The following is a 19,872-nucleotide window of genomic DNA, read 5'->3' as shown; positions in this document are numbered from 1 at the left end:
TATATAAATTCTTTTTTAGTGTGCTTTATTATGATCACAAGAAATCTGTAAGTATTTTCGTACTGATAAAGCATAAATGTGTATTCATTTTATTAATAAGATTTAAATATAAGTAATATAAATCAGAAATCAAAGCAATACCAACACATAAAATCAAATAATAGTGTGAAATAAAATAAAAATCAAGTACATTTAAATTAAATGAGGCTACAATAAAGCATAGGCTATCAAAGTATTAATTAAATCTACACAAATGTAACCCAGAACCACAAAACCAGTCTTTTATCTTGTAATTTAGACTCAGATCTTAAAAGTTTGTCTATGATGTACCAAAAAATAAAATGTTTTAGCTTTTAAATGTTTAAAATCATTGTTTTAAGATAAAATGTAATGATATAAAGTATGACATAAGAAGTCAAAATGAGTAGGAAAAACTCAATATGACATGAAACAAATATGACAAAATTTGGTCAACTTTTATGTCATATTTGATCTTTTTTATCTATGAAATACAACTTTTATCTCAGAAATTCTACTTTATATGTCATAATTTTGATTTAATCTAATAATGTAATTATGGCTTAGTATCTCATAATTTAGAAATTTTTGTGATAATTGTCTTTTTATCTCAAAATTTCAGCTTCTTTTTCTTATAATTGACATTTGTATTGTCACTATAACTCTTTGTCATAGTTACAACTTTTTAGCTCATAACTACATCAAAAATTATAACATTTTTTTTAAAATTAGGACTTACTTAATAAAATATGCTTAGGTAAAATCCTTGTTTTGAGACAAAACAGTGCTAATTTTTGGAAGGTTAGATTTATACACCACCTGAAAGCTAAATAAATAAGCTTTTTGTTAGGATATATATGGCTGAGACACAACTATTTGAAAATCTGGAATCTGAGGGTGCAAAAAATAAAATAAAATAAAGAAATATTGAGAAAATCCTCTTTAAAGTTCAAAATGAAGATCTTAGCAATGCATGTTACTAATCAAAAGCGACGTGTTGGTATATTTACGGTGGGAAATTTACTAAATATCTTCATGGTCACAAATATGTATTTAGTGGGTTCTTCGAGACTTTTATTTTGAAATGTCGCACAGACGGCGGCCATCTTTGATACGATAACGCATTGACGCCGACTTTTATCTGACAAGCGAATCGCGGCTGACGCATCAGTTTCATTCCGCCTGTAAACAATAAACACCGACCCACCGACGAAAGTTATTATGCCTCAACTACTAACTTATGATCACGGTTATACTGAAGCACACCGGCTCTGATCTGAGATCCTCAGCAGTTAAAGGTGAGCTGTGTTTTTAAGGTTTATCAGCTGATATATCCGTGTGGTGTGTGAATTGTGTCATACGATACATTACAATATAAACATATGGCATTCGTTCAGTAAACATACAGATAGATTCTAGTTCGTTGACGCTTTATGCCTGTGTTTGGATCAGTATATGTGTTGTTTTTGGTCACACAGACTGTGAGAGTGTTATGTAACGTCAAATACGTGTAAATACAGACACATTCCAGAGGAGAAACTTTGTTACATTTCATGCGTTCGAAACATTCCGATCTCTTACAAAATGTAACATTTTTTAAAATGAAATTGATTTGAAAATATTTGAGATGCCTGGTTTAAACCAGTCAGAAATGTCAACCTGGTTCTGTGTTATTTTATTATTATTTATGAACTATCATAGTGTTTGTTAATATTCTATCAAGCTTATCTTTATATTTAATTCCGTTTTTATTCACATTTTAATATTATTATGTGAGTTGTAATTTTAAATTTGAGTTATGCTGTAATTTCAGATTTCGTTTGAGTAATTTTAGTACTTAAGCATTTATTTCAGTTCTAATATGTGACCCTGGACCGCAAAACCAGTCTTAAGTAGCACTGCTATATTTGTAGCAATAGCCAAAAATACATTGAATGGGTCAAATTATAGATTTTTATTTTATGCCAAGTAAAGATCTTGTTGCATGAAGATATTTTCTTCAATTTCTTACCGGAAATATATCAAAAATTATTTTTTGATTAGTAATATGCATTGCTAAGAACTTAATTTTGACAGCTTTAAAGGTGATTTTCTCTTAATTTTATTTTTTTCCACCCCAAGAATCCAGATTTTAAATAGTTGTATACTCTTCTAACAAACCATACATCAATGCAAAGCTTATTTATTTGGCTAATAAAATTACCTTTATGACTGGTTTTATGGTCTAGGGTCTGACATTTATGTTTTTGATTTATTTTGATTTTGAACTATCCTGTTATTGTTTAATTTAATCTGATCTTGTGCATTTTTATTATTATTAACTCACTTTTTCTTTTTTCTTTTTTGCATTTGCATGCCAGTAAATTGTTTGTTTGTAAATTGTCTCTTCTACTCACCAAGCCTGCATTTATTTGATCCATAATTTTTGAAATATTTTATTATTCAATATAACTGTTTTCAATTTGAATATATTATAAAATGTAATTTATTCCTTTTATTTCAAGCTGATTTTTTTAGCGTCATTATTCCAGTCTTCAGTCTCCTTCAGTCGGTCCTTCAGAAATCATTCTAATATTATGATATTATTCTTGCTACTCAAAATACATTATTATTGTTTTGACAACAGCTGGGTAATATTTCAGAGAAACAGCATTCATCTGAAATAGAAATCTTTTGTAGCATTATAATGCCTTCATCATCACTTTTGATCAATTTAAAGCTTCCTTGCTAAATAAAAGTATTAATTTCTATAATTTCTTTACCAGAAAAAGAAAAAAACTGACTCCAAGTGTTTAAATGCTATAGTGTATAATGTTTAATGTTTAAAGCTTTTTATTTCACATAAATGCTGATCTTTTGGATCATTCTATTCATCGAAGAATCTTGAAAAAAGTACTCAACTGTTTTATATTTTCACAATTTTCAATATAATAAAAATGTTTGTTGAGCAGCAAATCAGCATATTAGAATGATCGCTAAAGACTGAAGTAATGATGCAAAAAAATTCAACTTTGATCACAGAAATATATTACATTTTAAATTATATTCAAACAGAAAGCAGTTCTTTTAAATGGTAAAAATATTTCACAATATTACTGCTTTTGCTGCATTTTGGATCACATAAATGTAGCCTTGGTGAGCCGAAAAGACTTTAAACAGCAAACATTAGAAATCTTTGACTAGTAGTGTAAGTATGGATGTAAACCGAAGGAGTTGTGTGTCTCGCAGAGGTTTAATCCAGAATGCTGGAGACTGTGACTGGTGTGGAAAGGTTGCTCTATTATGCCAATACCAGTGTGTTTCCCACTGCGGCCAACGGCTCTGAATTCAACCCTGACCATGAGAACAACATCACCAAACCACACAAATGCCTGCAGATCCTGTACGACGACATCGGACACTCCAGGTACGGCCGTTTCACTTTAATAAACCACAATCATCACTCAAGTCTGTAGGACACCTATGTGTTCGTATTGCTTTTATATGGTTTGTGCATGTCTGATATACAGAGTTTAACAAAGCAACAGGTCAGGGATTTTTGTTGTTGTTGTTGTTATTTTGCATTCCAGTTTGCATTTCCGTGTGCTGAAACTGATTGGAGTTTGTATCTGGGCTCTTTGCCATGTTCGAATGCCTGAATGTAGTTTCTAAGCTCTGAAGAGTTTTTCTTAGATACAGATGATCTTGTGTAGCATCTAACAGTAGAGGCTTGTGTGCAAGCCGTGAAATGTGATTTTAGTGCTGGAGGATTTTTACACTGTGGGCTTTCATTTCTGCTTTCGTTCTGCGCTGTGAAGACTCTATCAAACGGGACTGTCCTCTGTAATTTTATTAAAATATCACGCCTTGTTCTCCTGGGACAGCTGGGTTTTGTGTTTCTTTGAGGACGTTTGTGTACGTGAATGTCTTAGAATAGTTTTATGTCTTAAAGAGGACATCCTGGGCTCTTCAGAGACAGCAGATGGTTTGGTGCTTTTCATGACAACTTCCTCTCCTTGTGCATAAATCAGCAAATTATGTAGAAAGGAAAACAGTAGGTCTATTGTTTTAGGGTTATCTATTGTATGTTGTAAGTAAACTTAAGTTTGTGCCAAAAAATAATATTTCCTATGAGACTTTCATTATGAAATATTTGTTTGGGGTCACTAAGATGTTTTTTAAACACATCTTATCTGCTCACCTAGACTGCATCTATTTTAAACAAAAATACTTAAAAAAAAGAAAGAAATATTTTTACAATTTAAAATAACTGTTTGCTATATGAATATGTTGTAAAATGCAATTTATTTCTGTGACCAAAGCTGAATTTTCAGCATCATTACTTCAGTCTTCAGTGTCACATGATCTTTCAGAAATCATTCTAATATGCTGATTTGCTGAGCAAGAAACATTATTATCAATGTTGAGAGTTTCATTACATTATTGAGTTTCTGTACGATTTTTCTTCTTTCAATAAAGCTTAAAATTGACCTTAACATAAAATGTATTTCTGAATTAAAAACATAATTCTCCCTATGTCCTTTATAGAGATACATACAGTAAAATATTAATACAATATTTTAGCAGTATGACAATGAAAATAGAAAATGCAAAAAACTTTTAATATATTTTTGTGATATCATTTACTTTTAGATTTATTTACTTTAAATATTTAGTAATTTTTTGTTTGCACTTTTTTTTTTTTTACATGTTTTTATTATTATTATTAATTTAATTATTTTTCAGCTTGAGTAATTTTAGGAAAGGGAAAGGAAAAGGAAAGGAAAGGAACTTCACCTTAAATCTTAAACTTTTTATTTTGGTTTCCAGGGGGTGTTTGTGTGGATGAATAGGTACTATTTTTTGATTCTGTGGACATTTTGTCTTTAGCCTTTTCTAGTCATTGCTAAAAATCTTTAATATATTTTTGTATTGTCATTTATTATGATATTTATTTACGTGTAAGTTTAAGTCTTTTTTGGGGGGATTTATAATTTTTCTACTCTTTTAAATTTTTTATTAGTGTATATATATTTTTTCAGTTTTAGTAATTTTAGTACTTCAGCTTAAACTTTTCATTTTGGTTCCCAGAGTTTGTGTGAATAGGTACTATTTTCGCTTCTAATTAGGCTTTTCTAGTCATTCCTAAAAACCTTAAATATATTTTTGTACTGTCATTTATTTTTATATTTATTTACTTGTAAGTTTTAGTATTTTTTTGTGCATTTGTCATTTTTACTTTTTTTACGTGTCTTTTTATTATTATTATTATTATTATTATTATTATTATTAATATTATTAATTAATTCATTAATTAATTTTCAGTTTAAGTAATTTTTGTACTTCATCTTAAATTTTTCATTTTGGTTCCCAGGGGTGTTTGTCTGGATAAAGGCTTAGGCTTTTCTAGTCATTCCTAAAAACCTTTAATATATTTTTTTGTACTGTCATTTATTTACTTTTAGTGTTTAGTAATTTTTTGTGCATTTGTCATTTTTACTTCTTTTGTCTTTTTATTCTCATTATATTCATTTATTTTTAAGTTTGAGTAAGTTTAGTACTTCAGCTTAAACTTTTCACTTTGGTTCCCAGGAGGTGTTTGTGTGGATGAATAGGTACTTTCCATCACAGCATAAAAAGTTGAAATTCCTGTTTTAGATGCGTTTGTGTGTGTAGTGTGTGTGTGTGTGGTCTAGTGTTGTAGTCATAAATGGCAGTTTTCTGTGCTGTTTAATCTAAACATGTTTAATGAGCACTGTGTAAAGCCTCTGTTTTGGTCTGATTAGTAACCGTTCGTCTCTGTTTGTCCGTCAGGGTTCGTTACTGGGACTTGATGCTGCTCATCCCAAACGTGGCTTTCCTCGTCTTCCTGATGTGGAAGCTTCCATCTGCTCGCGCTAAGATCCGTCTGACCTCCAGCCCCATATTTGTGGCATTCTACATACTGGTAAGCTGAAGTTTGTCTACAGCTGTCACTCCACACACATCTGTGTTTTGCTCTGACAGACTCTTTCTTTTCTCATTCAGGTGTTTGTGGTGGCGGCTGTAGGAATCACACGTGCCATCGTCTCCATGACCGTCAGCACATCCATTGCAGCCACACTCATAGACAAGGTGAAAGCACACTCAAAACATCTCAATGAGGACTTTATAGTGACTTCCGTAAATCTTAAATTAATTATAGTGCTATATATGTGACCCTGGACCACAAAACCAGTCTTAAGTCGCTGGGGTATATTTGTAGCAATAGCCAAAAATACATTGCATGGGTCACAATTATTGATTTTTCTTTTATGCCAAAAATCATTAAGAAATTAAGTAAAGTTCATGTTCCATGAAGATTTTTTGTAAAATTCCTACTGTAAACATATCAAAATGTAATTTTTGATTTGTAATATGCATTGTTAAGAACCTAATTTGGACAACTTTAAAGGTGATTTTCTCAGTCTTTTTGATTTTTTTGCATCCTCAGATTTCTGATTTCAAATAGATGTATCTCAGTCAAATATTGTCCTATCCTAACAAACCATACATCAATAGAAAGCTTATTTACTGAGCTTTCATGTGATTTATAAATCTCAGTTTTGTCAATTTTAACCTTATGACTGGTTTTGTGGTCCAGGGTCACATATACTAACAAAACCCTAATTTTTAAAGCGCAACTTAAGTGTGAAAAATATGTTGTCTTGTTTCCAGCCCAAAAATCTAAAAATTTTCTAGACAAGTAAAAATGATTGTCTTGTTTTCAGAAAAAAAAAATCAAAAAATCAAAATTAAGTGCGTTGTTGCATGAAACAAGCTAAATAATCTGCCAATGGGGTAAAAAAAATAATCTTGTTTTCTGTTTTCAGATTATTTTGCGCGTAACTTTGACTTGTTTTATCCTCCTTGATTTAAGAATTTTTTTTAGAATTTTAGTAAGAAAAGCATTTTTTGCAGTGAACATTATTTGGTATTCTATGAGCCATTATTCTTTTCATGACACTAATAAAAAGCTTTTTTATTTTAGCTTCTGTGGACATTGTTATGCACTTTTGCTCTGAAAATTATATTACTGTTTAAAACATATACCCCTGGTTTAACAGACAAGGCTTAAGCCTAGTCTAAGACTAAAATGTAAATCTGAGCTGTTTCAACTGAAAGAAACTTGCACTGACTGATCTTAAATGATATCAGTGCCTTTGTTTTGTCTCAGGATGCACAACAGTAATGTGTTTTTCTAAGCATGTTTATAAACATTACTTAAATGTCCTAATTGAACTATGGGCTAATCCTGGCTTAGTCTAAACCCTGTCTGTGAAACCGGGCCTAAATGTTTTTTGATTTTTACAGACATTACAAATCCTCCCGTATATTCTCCATTCAGTATTGAGTACAAAATTGATGGATGCTGAAAGAGTATTTTAATCTAGGGTCAGAAATTAGCCAGGGCTCAGGCAAAGATAAAAACACAGAAAGTGATGAAAATGCCTAAAATATTTAGCGTTTACAGTGTTTGGATTAAATCATGACTCTAAAATAAATGCCTGTATTTTCATCCTGTTATCTAAGCTTTGATAATTTTATTTCATCGTATTCCATTCTAGATTTATCTAGACAGTAAAGACATTTATAATATTACAGAAGATTTCCATTTCCAATAAACGCTGTTCTTTTGAACTTTCTATTCACCGGTGAATTCTGAAAAGTAAAATATATCCCGGTTTCCACAAAAATGTGAAGTAGCACAACTGTTTCCAACGTTGTTAATAATCAGTAATGTTTTCCGAGCAGCAAATATCAGAATGATTTCTGAAGGATCACTGAGTGGAGTAATGATGCTGAAAATTCAGCTTTGCATTACAAGAATAAATTACATTTTACTATGTTTTCACATAGAAATGAGTTATTTTAAATTGTAAAAATATATCATAATTTTACTGTATTTTGATCAAATAAATGCAGTCTTGTTGAGCAGAAAAGATTGTTCAAAAACATCCTACCGACCCCAAAACTTTAAACAGTGGTGTATTTAGTAAAACAGGTGGAGTGACTTCTTACATTATGTAAATGGATTATGAAAACCAACATTTGTTTAATAAAAATAATGTGACTGATGAATCATTGATTATCAGAGCAGGAACAAAGAAAGAAAGTAAATATTGTCTGTTCTGACTTCATGTTGACTTGCAGATCTGTTCGGTTTGCTGATGTTGTAATGAACACACTGACAGGACTGTGCTGTAATTGTGACGTGATTTCTGTGTGTTTACAGGTGCTTTGGGAAATCACAAGGTTCTTTTTATTGGCCATTGAGCTCAGCGTCATCATACTTGGACTGGCTTTTGGTACGTTTCTGCATTTGTTTGTTTTGGACCTCAAATGTGACCCAAGACCACAAAACCATTTTGTGATTTTTCTTTTATACCAAAAATCATTAGGACATTTTATACATTTCCTACTGTGAAACTTAATTTCTGATTAGTAATATTGCTAAGAACTTAATTTGGACAACTGTAAAGGTGATTTTCTCAGTATTTAGATTTTTTGCACCCTTAGATTCCAGATTTTCAAATATTTTTATCTCCACCAAATATGGTCCTATCCTGACAATCAATGGAAAGCATATTTATTCATTAAGCTTATTTATGATATATGCATCTCAATCAAAATCAAAAATTATCTTTCATCTGTATATTTTCAGTTTTTTGGTTAAAGTTTGAGCAATTTCTTGTGCTTTTGTCATTTTCATTAATTTTTAAAAAATATCTATTTGGCCTAAATTTATATTTTTTTCACTTGTAGTAATTTTAGTTATTCAACTTCAACTCATTTTGTTTTATTTAGTAGCCAAGGCAATATTTCATTATTTTTAACCTAATATTTTATATAAACTTTATTTCCATTAATGATTAAAATGATTTTTAATAGTTTTGGTTAACCAAAACAACGCTAGTGGCAGGGATTTCCATGTTTTGTAAATGTACACATTGCATTGTAACATACTGTGCAGTGAGAGCTCATGAAAACGAAGGGTTTTTATCGTGCGATGCACTTCCTGTTTAAATGACGTGTTTGCTGATTGTGTTTGCTCAGGCCATCTGGAGAGCAAGTCCAGCATCAAGCGTGTGTTGGCCATTACTGCGGTCCTGTCTCTGGCGTACTCAATCACACAGGTGTGTTATACAACAACCGTTCATTACACATTTATATTAATATTTGTTACAGGAAAAAATATACAGTTGAGGTCAAAATATTTACATATAGTCCACAAGATAAAATAATAGTTGAATTTATAAAAAAAATGACTCCATTTAAAAGATTCTTAATACTGTGTTGTTCCCTGAATGATCCACAGCTGTGTTTTTTATTTAGTGATAGTTGTTCATGAGTCCCTTGTTTGTCCTGAACAGTTAAACTGCCTGCTGTTCTTCAGAAAAATCCTTCAGCTCCCACAATTTCTTTGTTTTTTTTTTCAGCATTTTTGTGTATTTGAGCCCTTTTAAACAATGACTGTATGATTTTGAGATCCATCTTTTCACACTGAGGACAACTGAGGGACTCATATGCAACTATTACAGAAGGTTCAAACACTCACTGATGCTCCAGAAGGAAAAACCATGCATTAAGAGCCGGGGGTGAAAACTTTTGAACAGAATTTAGATGTGTAAATTTTTCTTATTTTGCCTAAATATCATATTTTTTTCATTTAGTACTGCCTTTCAGAAGCTACAGAAGATACTTGCATGTTTCCCAGAAGACAAAATAAGTTAAATTTACCCTGATCCTCAAATTCAAAAAGTTTTCACCCCCGGCTCTTAATGCATGGTTTTCCTTCTGGAGCATCAGTGAGTGTTTGATCCTTCTGTAATAGTTGCATATGAGTCTCTCAGTTGTCCTCAGTGTGAAAAGATGGATCTCAAAATCATACAGTCATTGTTGGAAAGGGTTCAAATACACAAAAATGCTGCAAAACCAAAGAATTTGTGGGAGCTGAAGGATTTTTCTGAAGAACAGCAGACAGTTTAACTGTTCAGGACAAACAAGGGACTCATGAACAACTATCACTAAACAAAAACACAGCTGTGGATCATTTAATATAAAAAGGGTAATTTTTATAAATTCAACTATTATTTTTTCTTGTGGACTATGACATCTTTTACGTGAAATATCTTATTCAGGTCAGTACTAAATAAACAACAACATGCATTTTGTTTGATCCCTCTTATTTTGCAAAAACAATTAACATTTTGCAGATTCTGAAAGGGGGATGTAAACTTTTGACCTCGACTGTATATACCTAACAAAATCTGTTGAGTTGGAATTAATTCAGAAACCAGTCTGATAAAATAATGATTTTTAAGTGACATGGTGTATAAACCACTTCTAGTGAGTTATTGCTTTAATTCAACGTCTCTTGCTCTTTCAGGGGACTCTGGAGATTCAGTTCCCAGACAAACATCTCTCCGCCAAAGACTTCAACATCTATGGTCACGGCGGGCGGCACTTTTGGTTGGCCAGTTCCTGTTTCTTTTTCTTGGTAGCTAATAAATTACTTCTCCTTTCTTTCGAAACCATCTTGTGTTTATATATTGAATTATTAATGCTTTATTCTGCATTATAATCTGTTTTAGGTTTATTCCCTGATAGTCATCCTACCTAAAACTCCAATCAGAGAGAGGATCTCATTGCCATGTGAGTAAAGGCTCTGTTTTCAGTTTTTTCATGTAAGAATCATTCAGATGATGATGTGAATGTGTTTGTGTTTCTCGTGTCCCAGCAAAAAGAAGTTTTTACGTGTACGCTGCCATCCTGTCTGTGCTGAATCTGGTCCAGGGTTTGGGAAGCGCGCTGCTCTGTGCCGACATCATTGAAGGCCTCTGGTGAGGATTCATCTCTTTCTGTCAAACATATATAGCTAGGTGTCATATTAGAAGTGTTAAGTGTTAAATGTTCTGTTTCAAATATATTTTAAGGGGAGACACTGCAAGCAAAAACCGTGTTTTTTCATGCATATATCAAGTTTGAGATTTTGGGCTTTCTGGTTTTTCATAAAGTGTTTTTTCAGACTAGTGGAAAAAAATCCAAAAGACACTGTTAAGTGTTTCTTTTATAGCACTTTATCTATTTGTGTCAGTAGATTTCAATTACAGTGCATATTTTTTAAGGCTATTTTCTCAAAATTATTTTTTTCTCCTACACTGAGCCATAAATCTCCACTTCAGCAGCACTTACACACACCAAACTTTACATGTTTATTCCTGTCTATATCCTGAGGATTTTTACAGAGGGATTTGTTCATATATAATTTGCATGATTTTATATAACATTTTAATCCACCAAAATGGTAAAACAATATAGTGTTACCTGTCTGTTCTTTTTTCTGAATTATGTCATGATGAAATGATAATATGTCAAAAAAAAAATTAGATTAGATTTTTGTACTAGAAGTGTATGCAAATTAGTGCATATTTCATTAAATAAAGCCTCATTTGCTTATTTAAACCTAACATTTTAGAAAACTTGTAATACAAAAAATGTTGCATTTTGTGAGCTAGTTTAATTAAGAAATTCACAATTGATATTTTTATTTCTGTGTTGTATCGAATATTTGGCATTATGCCCTCCTCTTTAGACTAAAAGATGATGGAATTAAAGCCTGAAAGTTAAGAAAAATACTAAATAGCTTAAATTGAATTGTTTTTATTTTATAATAAAAATACATTATATTATCAGCATAAGTTTAAAGTTTTGAGTGAAAAGGGTGTTGAAAATTAAGATTCTAAAAGAAAAATTTATGAAGAACTAGAATCTTAAATCATATTGTGATAGCTTTAAAACTTCTTGAGTTATAGACACTCAAACGTTGGAAAATGAAAATTTTGGCACAAGATTTAACGAGATACATCTCTAGTTTTAACATTATTTGTTCTTCAGACATTCCTTTTCAAAAGAAAAAGAAGTATCGTAATTTTTCAAACTGACCCACATTAGGTTTTTGACCACTGAAAATGTGTATTTTTTTAACGGTTTACTCCCAGAGCCATATGTGACCCTGGAGCACAAAACCAGTCTTAAGTCGCTGGGGTATATTTGTAGCAATAGCCAAAAATACATTGTATGGGTCAAAATTATTGATTTTTCTTTTATGCCAAAAATCATTAGGAAATTAAGTAAAGATCATGTTCCATGAAGATATTTTGTAAAATTATACTATAAATATATCAAAATGTAATTTTTGATTAGTAATATGCATTGTTAAGAACTTAATTTGGACAACTTTAAAGGTGATTTTCTCAGTATTTAGATTTTTTTGCACCCTCAGATTCCAGATTTTCAAATAGATGTATCTCGGCCAAATATTGTCCTATCCTAACAAACCATATATTAATAAAAAGCTTATTTATTGAGCTTTCATATTTTGTGTACATCTCAGTTTTGTAAAATTTAACCTTATGACTGGTTTTGTGGTCCAGGGTCACATATTGAAATTCCAATATCTCTGGAGCCAAATCTAATTTTCTAAGGTGAAATTTGCCATTTTGACCTCCCTCTACAAAATAGTGCATTACTCGGAAATATTCATCCATGACATTTAATATTTTGGCTTTCGTCACTCAAAAATTTGAACCGGAAGTTTTTGAAATTAAGTTGATTTGACACGGAATTACCCTGCTATAAAAATTATACAAATATTGCATTTTTTTCTTTTTCGAAACATTTTAAATTAACGTTTTGTAAACTAGTTTAATTAAAAAAATTCTGCATACATCTCATCAGTTACCTTTACATCTGTGTCATATCAAATATTTGTCATTCTGTCCTGCTCTGAAAAATCCATTTAAATGAAGCGCAATGTCTAATTGAATAGTTTTTATTATATTATTATAATGCATATTAAATAAATTATATTATCAGCAAAAAAAAATAAAATAAAAGTGAATTGAAAAGCATGAGTGCAAGAATGGCAAATTTCAATTAAAATGTGTTTTATTATAATTAAAAAAATAATAGAGATTTTTAAATATATGCTTAAAAACCTTAAATATTTCTAATTCGTTTTATATCATAATATTAATTTCTTTTACCTTTTTCAGATTGTAAGAAATTGCCAGATTATGATTTTTGTCATTTTTTGTGTATCTGTTCGTCTGTGTGTTTGCAGCTGTGTGGACGTCACCACATTCCTGTACTTTTCCGTCTTTGCTCCTCTGATCTATGTGACGTTCCTCAAAGGATTCTTCGGGTATGTAGACGCACCTGTGATTCAGTCACAGGATATTACAGACATTCAGCCTCCAGACAGACTCATTCCTGTCATGTTATGCCGCTTTAGCTCTGCATGTGGAAGTGAGTAACTGAAACTGTATTCACAGAGCAGATGAATAGGCCGCTGTGGGTTTCAGCTTCCCTAAAATGCCATATTCTACACCTTTGCAGAATTTATTTTTAATTCATGCATCAAAAGCAGTCATGCTTTATCGCATTCAGAGTGAATTGGGGAAGTTTGAGATGTGTTTCTATATGCCATAAGAGAAATACGGTTGTTCGTGATATGATTACACTAAACCACACCTTAAAGACATTACTGCCCTCAGCAAATGTGGTTTTAAACTGTTTTAAAAGTAGCTTTAAACAGAATTTGACAAAAATTATCTAAAAATTTGGTAAAGTCAGAGCACTTCTGATATCAAGAGAGGATGAATGTGGTTATTTCCCTGTTCAAAAATTCGTAAGAGGAAAAAAAAATCTTTATAAATGTGCCAAAAATTGCGAAAATTGATGTTTTAGACATTTTGTACAACATGATATATTAAAATAATACACTTTATTTGGATGCCACAAAATATTATCAGATTTTTGTCTATCAGTCGCACATAGTTAGCATACATAATTTCTCCGCAAAAACATTTAAAAGCATAAAAAGGATTACTGTTACTTACTTGCATACAAAACTTTGGGGTCGGTAAGATTTTTGAATGTTTTTGAAAAAGAAAAACAAGGCTGCATTCATTTAATCAAAAATACAGTAAAACATTAATATTGTGAAATAATCTATTTTAAATGCAAATATATTGTAAAATATAATTTTTTTCTGTGATGTAAACCTGGATTTTTAGCAGCCGATACTACAGTCTTTAGTTTCTAAAGAAACCCATTTCCACCATGTAAGAAAAAAATAATGCTTTGTTAAATCATAATAATGACTTAAACAAATTTAATTATTAGATACTGAGTCATAATGAAAATATAAAAAGTCACTATTTTGACATAAAAAGCCAGTATTGATGAAAGTCATAATTAGGATAGAAGTGAAAATTATGACATAAGTAAAAATAGTTTTGTCAAGAATATAGACTTTTGTTTTGTTTTTTTTTAAATCTCAAAATTCTTTATTTTTAACACATAATTATAATTTACCAGAGATTCTTCAGTGTCTACGAAAACCCATAAACTGCCATATGAAGAACATGCTTTTATAAATCATAATTATGACAAAAAGTTCATCATTCTGATATAAAAAGCTGCTATTTTGACTAAAAGCTGATATTGAGATAAAAAAAGTCAATTATCCCTGATCTTCAAATTCAAAACAGGGTTTACCCACGGCTCTTAATGCATTGTTTCCTTCTGGACCATCAGTGAGCGTTTGAACCTTCAGTAATAGTTGCATATGAAAAAAAAAAAAAAACATCATTCACGTAACAACACAGTATTAAGAATCAAGTCTATGTAAACTTTTGAACAGGATTATTTTCTCTTGTGGACAATATGTAAACCTATTTTATGTGAAACATCTTATTCAGTTCGGTAATAAATAAAAGATAGCGTAAAAAAAAACAGTCAATTATGACAGAAGTGAAAATTATGACATAAAAAGCCTAATTGTTTTTGTCATTATAATGACTTTTTCTGAAAATACAAACTTGTTATAATTTTGACATACAGTACTGTGCAAAAGTTTTAGAGCTAAAAATGGTCAGTGCTCCACAGAGATCTGATCTCATCATCATCCAGTCTGTCTGGAATCACATGACGAAACAAAACAAACTGAGACTAAATCCAGAAGAACTGTGGCAACATCTCCAAGATGCTTCAAGAGACCTATCTAAGCTACCTGAAAAACTAGTGTACCTAGGACAAAACTGCTTTAAACTCAAAGGATGGTCACACCAAATGATTACATTTAGTTAATAGAAGTTAATTGATAAAGAAACTCTATTTATGACATTATTTTGGACAGCATCCAAACAGGTCAGGTCAAAACTTTTAAAGGAACACTCCACTTTTTTTGGAAATAGGCTCATTCTCCAACTCCCCCCGAGTTAATAAGTTGATTTTTACCGTTTTGAAATCCATTCAGCCGTTCTCCTGTTCCGGCGATATCACTTTTAGCATAGCTTAGCATAGATCATTGAATCCTATTAGACCAATAGCATCGCGTTCAAAAATGACCAACGAGTTTCCATATTTGTTGTATTTAAAACTTGACTCTTCTGTAGTTATATCGTGTACTAAAACCGGTGGAAATGCAAAGCTGTGAGTTTCTAGGCTGATAAGATTAGGAACTATACTTCCATTCCGGCGTAATAGTCAAGGAAGTTTGCTGCCGTAATAAGGCTGAAGCAGGAGCAGTGCTACCACGCAGCACATGTGCAAATGCTAAACTAGCTGGGAACTCATTTCTGATATTACTCCGCCTGCTTCAGCCTTATTACGGCAGCAAACTTCCTTGACTATTACGCCGGAATGGAAGTGTAGTTCCTAATCTTATCAGCCTAGAAAATTGAAGCTTTGCATTTCCGCCGGTCTTAGTACACGATATAACTACAGAAGAGTCAAGTTTTAAATACAACAAATATGGAAACTCGTTGGTCATTTTTGAACGTGATGCTATTGGTCTAATAGGATTCAATGATCTATGCTAAGCTATGCTAAAAGTGATATCGCCAGAACAGGAGAACGGCTGAATGGATTTCAAAACGGTAAAAATCAACTTATTAACTCGAGGGGAGTTGGAGAATGAGCCTATTTCCAAAAAAAGTGGAGTGTTCCTTTAACACAACTGTAGCTTTGCAGATAGGTCTCTTGAAGCATCTTAGAGATGTTGCCAGTTCTGGATTTAGTCTGTCTCAATTTGTTCTGTTGATTTAATTTAGTTATTAGAAATATAGATAGAAATTACTGACTTAAAACCATTTAGGTGTAACGGGCTGAAGTCAGTTATTCCTCACTTGCAATATTGACCAAAATAATTGTGATTATGATTTTTGCCAAATTCGAGCAGCCCTATATAAGAACTGTATAAATGACATCCTGTCCGAAATGAAGCTGTTTTATTACCATGTCTTAGGTCCAGTGTTGTTTTTGACAACCATCTTAGATTTAGTCTTAGTCTTAGTCTTTTGGACTAAAATGCTTCTTAGTTTTAGTCAAATTTTAGTCACTTCTATATGTGATAGTTTTAGTCCAATTTTAGTCGACGAAAAGTCACAAAGGTTTTAGTCTAGTTTTAGTCGACGAAAAGTCAAAAAGGTTTTAGTCTAGTTTTAGTCAAAAAAAGGGAAAAAAGTAGTCTTTTAACAAATTAATGTATGTCAGTAAGTATTTTACTGTTGGGTAGTGTCACTTATAAGTTCTGAAAATAGCAGATCTATAGTTCAACACAATGTGAGCTTCGGGATCGACTATTTTCACCAATAATTACAATAATGAAGGAATGTTTTAGAACATAAAAGACAAACAAGGATGGAATGCTAAAACGGCTTGCCATACTAGTACAGCAAAGAGTATTTAATGCTAAAACGGCTTGCCATAGCGTCAGATACTTTAAGTTTTAATCGGCATGCACAATAAGCGGAAATGTCATGCATTTTAAACGTCTGACGGACCACCCACTAACATTTTCGTCTATTCTCGTCTCGTCAACGAAAACTCACACACGTCTCGTCATGTTTTAGTCATCAACGAGCCATTTTTATCTCGTCATCGTCTCGTTATCGTCATGAAAAAAAGTGGCGTCAACGAAATGATTTCGTCATCGTCATCGTTGACGAAAACAACACTGCTTAGGTCTTATTGTAACAAACATCCTGTCCTCGTTTCTCTTCAGCTCTGAGCCCAAAATCCTCTTCTCCTACAAGTCACAAATCGATGAGCCAGAAGACTCAGACGTTCACCTGCCCAACACCTCGTCCTCTGGCCTGGGCCGGAAGGATCTGGATCACGGCTCGTACTCCAGCACTCAGATCGACGGCTCCGGTGCGTACCTGGACGACGTCGTGTCGGGACCCTTCGGCGGAGGACACAGCATCAACAGCATCGACAGCGACCGCTGGAGAGCCATCAACGCCTGAACACGCTTCAACACTGACCTCCACAGACGAACATTTGACCCTTGAGTTTGTCATGCACTGCCTTGATTGGGGAACGGTTTTATTTAAGATCGATTTCATTTGTATTCCATGAATCCAACATTCCTTGTATAACACCAGTGCTCTTACTTTGACATTTGTGTACTCGGATCTGTGCCGCAGGCAAGTTTATTGGACTTTGTGATGTGCATAATCGAATATATTTCTGCTGAAACCATACTCGACCGTCGTTCGCTTATCTCTAGATGATTTCAGAGTTGTGCTTCTGAGACCAGCTCATGTTTTGATGCTCATTTAGGGTTGTTTTGCACTGATTCGGCTCATTCGCTTGCTGATTTGAAGGCTTAAGGACCCTGCACTGTAAAAAATGCTTTTCTTACTTACTTGTTTCCAGCCAAAATATCTAAAAATTCTTAAATCCAGAAGATTTTCTAGGTGAGTCAAAATAATTGATTGTTTTCAGAAAAAAAAGTCAAAATTAAGTGCTTTTTCACTTAAAAGAAGTTAAATAATCTGCCAGTTGAGTAAAAAAAAAAAACAATTTAAATTAAAAAGCAAAATTATTTTTCTTATCCCATTGGCAGATTATTTAGCTCATTTCAAGCAAAAACTCACTTGAATTTGACTTGTTTTTTCTGAAAACAATACATTTTTACTTGTTTTGAAAATCGTCTTAATTTAAGAATTTTTGTATATTTTGCCTGGAAACAAGACTCTCTAATCTAAGTAAAATCTAAGTAAGGAAAGCATTTTTTGCAGTGTGAAATCTAACTGGACTCTGTTCACGTGCTTCGTATGGACCGAGCGTTCATCTAGAGGTTGCTATGTCATAGTATTTTCTTTGGATTTTTATTTATTTTAGTTATCTGATGAATTCTTTTAGCCTGCCGTCATTAGATTCGGGCTCAGTTCTTAAAGTGAAAAAGTGAAAATGCAACCGGTTCAAGTCAGGTTTGTCCTAATGTCATTCCACGTGGGAGAAAGTGAAGAAAAAGGACCATACTAGAAGAAAGCATTTGTTTTATTTGATAAAACACCACTAGTTCATTATAACATAACCTTTTTGGTGCACAGAAGAAATCTTCAATTAAATTTGGCCTGAGTAAAATGCTTGCTTCTTATTGCTTACTTCCCTTTGAGCTTTAAGTATAATTTGGGCATGAAGAGAAAATGTTTTATGAAAAAACTGTCTGTTAGAGATGCTTTTAACAATGGATTTTAAGTCAAACTTTGCAGTTTAAATTTTTTTTGCACTGAAATGAGTCATACACTGCAAAAATGCTTTGCTTACTTTGATTTTTTTTTTGTCTTGTTTCCAGCCAAAATATCGAAAAATTCTTAAATAAATAAAGATTTTCTAGATGAGTAAATAACATCTTGTTTTCAGAAAAAACAAGTCAAAATTAAGTGTGTTTTTGCTTGAAACAAGCTAAATAATCTGCCAATGGGGTAAGAAAAATAATCTTGTTTTAATCATTCTAAGCAAGAACTCACTTATTTTTTATTTATTTATTTTTTTTCTGAAAACAAGAAATAATTTTTACTCGTCTAGAAAATTCTTCTTGATTTAAGAATTTTTAGATATTTTGGCTGGAAACAAGCTAAATAATCTGCCAATGGGGTAAGAAAAATAATCTTGTTTTCTGTTTGAAATAAGATTTATTTATTTTTTTACTCAATTGGCAATTTATTTCGCTTATTCTAATGATTTAAGAATTGTTTTAATATTTTGGCTGGAAACAAGACAAAAAAACAAAAGTAAGAAAATCACTTTTTGCAGTGTACTGCTTTGCTCTGTGTGTTTATTTAATTTTTTCAAAGATATTTAGTTTTTTCTTCCCTGAAATGCTTTGTTAAAGATAATTAATTCGGTTAGTCTATAGTACTATATTAATTGTTTTAAAGCACAAAATAAGAACTATTTTAATCAGTCCAGCAAAGATACTTAAATCCCATAAAGCTGTATTGAGCCACATGGACAACCGAGGACTTTTATTTTGGAACATAATTTTAGTGACGCGTAGAAGCGATTTTCACAAGCAGGAACTCTCGACGTCAACAGATGTGAATAACACTTTTTATTTCATGTATTTAGTAAAAGAGCGTTTCTTTTGCATTTGAACATTTTAGATCAATAAACCGTTTCCATTCTGTGACCTGTGCTTTCGTTTATATGTTTTTATATCGAAAATGCTTCACACAATATCATCACGTGATCACGTGTCACCTGACTGCTATCAACGGTTTCTTTAAATTTTACTAAAAAATTAAAGATGAGACTAAAATGTACTTTAAGAAATAAAAAAAATCTGAATAGATATATAAAATACGATTATTTTTACATGCAAAAACAAAAGCAAAAGGCCAAATAAATGAAATATTATTACTATTTATCGACCATTTCATTCAAATATAATAATAAAAATGTTTAAAATATACCTTAAAATAAAAAATAAAAATTAGTCAATTTCTGTTTATTATAGATTTTCACTGCAAAAAAGTTTTGCTTTTAATATAAGAA

The 19,872-nt window shown here is 31.8% G+C and overlaps 1 protein-coding gene across 1 annotated transcript; it reads left to right on the top strand.

Moving 5' to 3' along the window:
• The first annotated feature begins 1,171 nt into the window (after window positions 1–1,171).
• Window positions 1,172–18,459, top strand: tpra1 (transmembrane protein, adipocyte asscociated 1). Its single transcript, XM_073851651.1, has 11 exons — window positions 1,172–1,316; window positions 3,247–3,424; window positions 5,812–5,944; window positions 6,025–6,111; window positions 8,252–8,324; window positions 9,073–9,152; window positions 10,406–10,516; window positions 10,611–10,671; window positions 10,757–10,859; window positions 13,142–13,222; window positions 17,090–18,459. Exons 2-11 carry the CDS (start codon window positions 3,261–3,263, stop codon window positions 17,331–17,333), a joined length of 1,137 nt encoding a protein of 378 aa, XP_073707752.1. The 5' UTR covers window positions 1,172–1,316; window positions 3,247–3,260; the 3' UTR covers window positions 17,334–18,459.
• Window positions 18,460–19,872: the final 1,413 nt, after the last annotated feature.

The sequence above is a fragment of the Garra rufa genome, chromosome 12, assembly GCF_049309525.1.
Source record: "Garra rufa chromosome 12, GarRuf1.0, whole genome shotgun sequence".
In the NCBI taxonomy this organism is placed as follows: Eukaryota; Metazoa; Chordata; class Actinopteri; order Cypriniformes; family Cyprinidae; genus Garra; species Garra rufa.
Note: the sequence above shows the minus strand (reverse complement) of the source record. Positions and strands in the feature narration are given on the sequence as shown.